We start from the raw sequence: 480 nt of genomic DNA, 5'->3' as shown, positions 1-480 counted from the left end.
GGAGCATGCAGAGCGGTGCTGGCTGTCCCAAGCCCTTCCATGGTGTCTTGTTCTCTCCCCAGAGATCCCCCAGCCGGAGAATTGCCGGAAGCAGCTGCTGCTGGCCTTGGAGTCGCCTGCGGTCCCGCTCCAGAACACGCTCACCCTGCAGTTCCTGCTCCGGCATCTGGGGAAGGTATCGCAGCAGGCTGAGAGCAACAGCCTCCACCCTCGTGCCCTGGGAGAGATCTTCGGCCCCCTTCTCCTCCGGCTGCCCGGCGCCAGGTACGTGAGGCTCTGGTGTTCCAGCCGTGTACCAAGCGTCAGCCGCTGTGCCTGCCAGCACGAGGAGTCCAGCCTGTAACCGCAGGGCTGCCCGCAGCCCCTGCCGCGCTGCATGTGGGGTTTAACTGCTGGCAGCACGCAGAGAGGGGGCTCAAAGCCAGGGCAGAGCCCTCGCTGCTGTGTCAGCCCGGGATCTGGCAGCTGGGCCGGGCGTGG

General features: G+C 66.7%; 1 protein-coding gene across 1 annotated transcript in view; it reads left to right on the top strand.

Annotated features, from left to right (window-relative positions):
• Window positions 1-480, top strand: part of LOC104470133 (phosphatidylinositol 3-kinase regulatory subunit beta-like) — a gene marked incomplete at its 5' end in the record, with an annotated part of 5,956 nt that overhangs the window by 1,932 nt on the left and 3,544 nt on the right. The window contains one exon of the mRNA XM_010084949.1: window positions 63-264. Coding sequence (XP_010083251.1) covers window positions 63-264 — 202 coding nt within the window. The remainder of the gene's footprint in view (window positions 1-62; window positions 265-480) is intronic.

Source organism: Pterocles gutturalis, unplaced genomic scaffold, assembly GCF_000699245.1.
Source record: "Pterocles gutturalis isolate BGI_N339 unplaced genomic scaffold, ASM69924v1 scaffold22250, whole genome shotgun sequence".
NCBI lineage: Eukaryota > Metazoa > Chordata > Aves > Pterocliformes > Pteroclidae > Pterocles > Pterocles gutturalis.
This window is presented reverse-complemented; position numbering and strand designations above follow the sequence as displayed.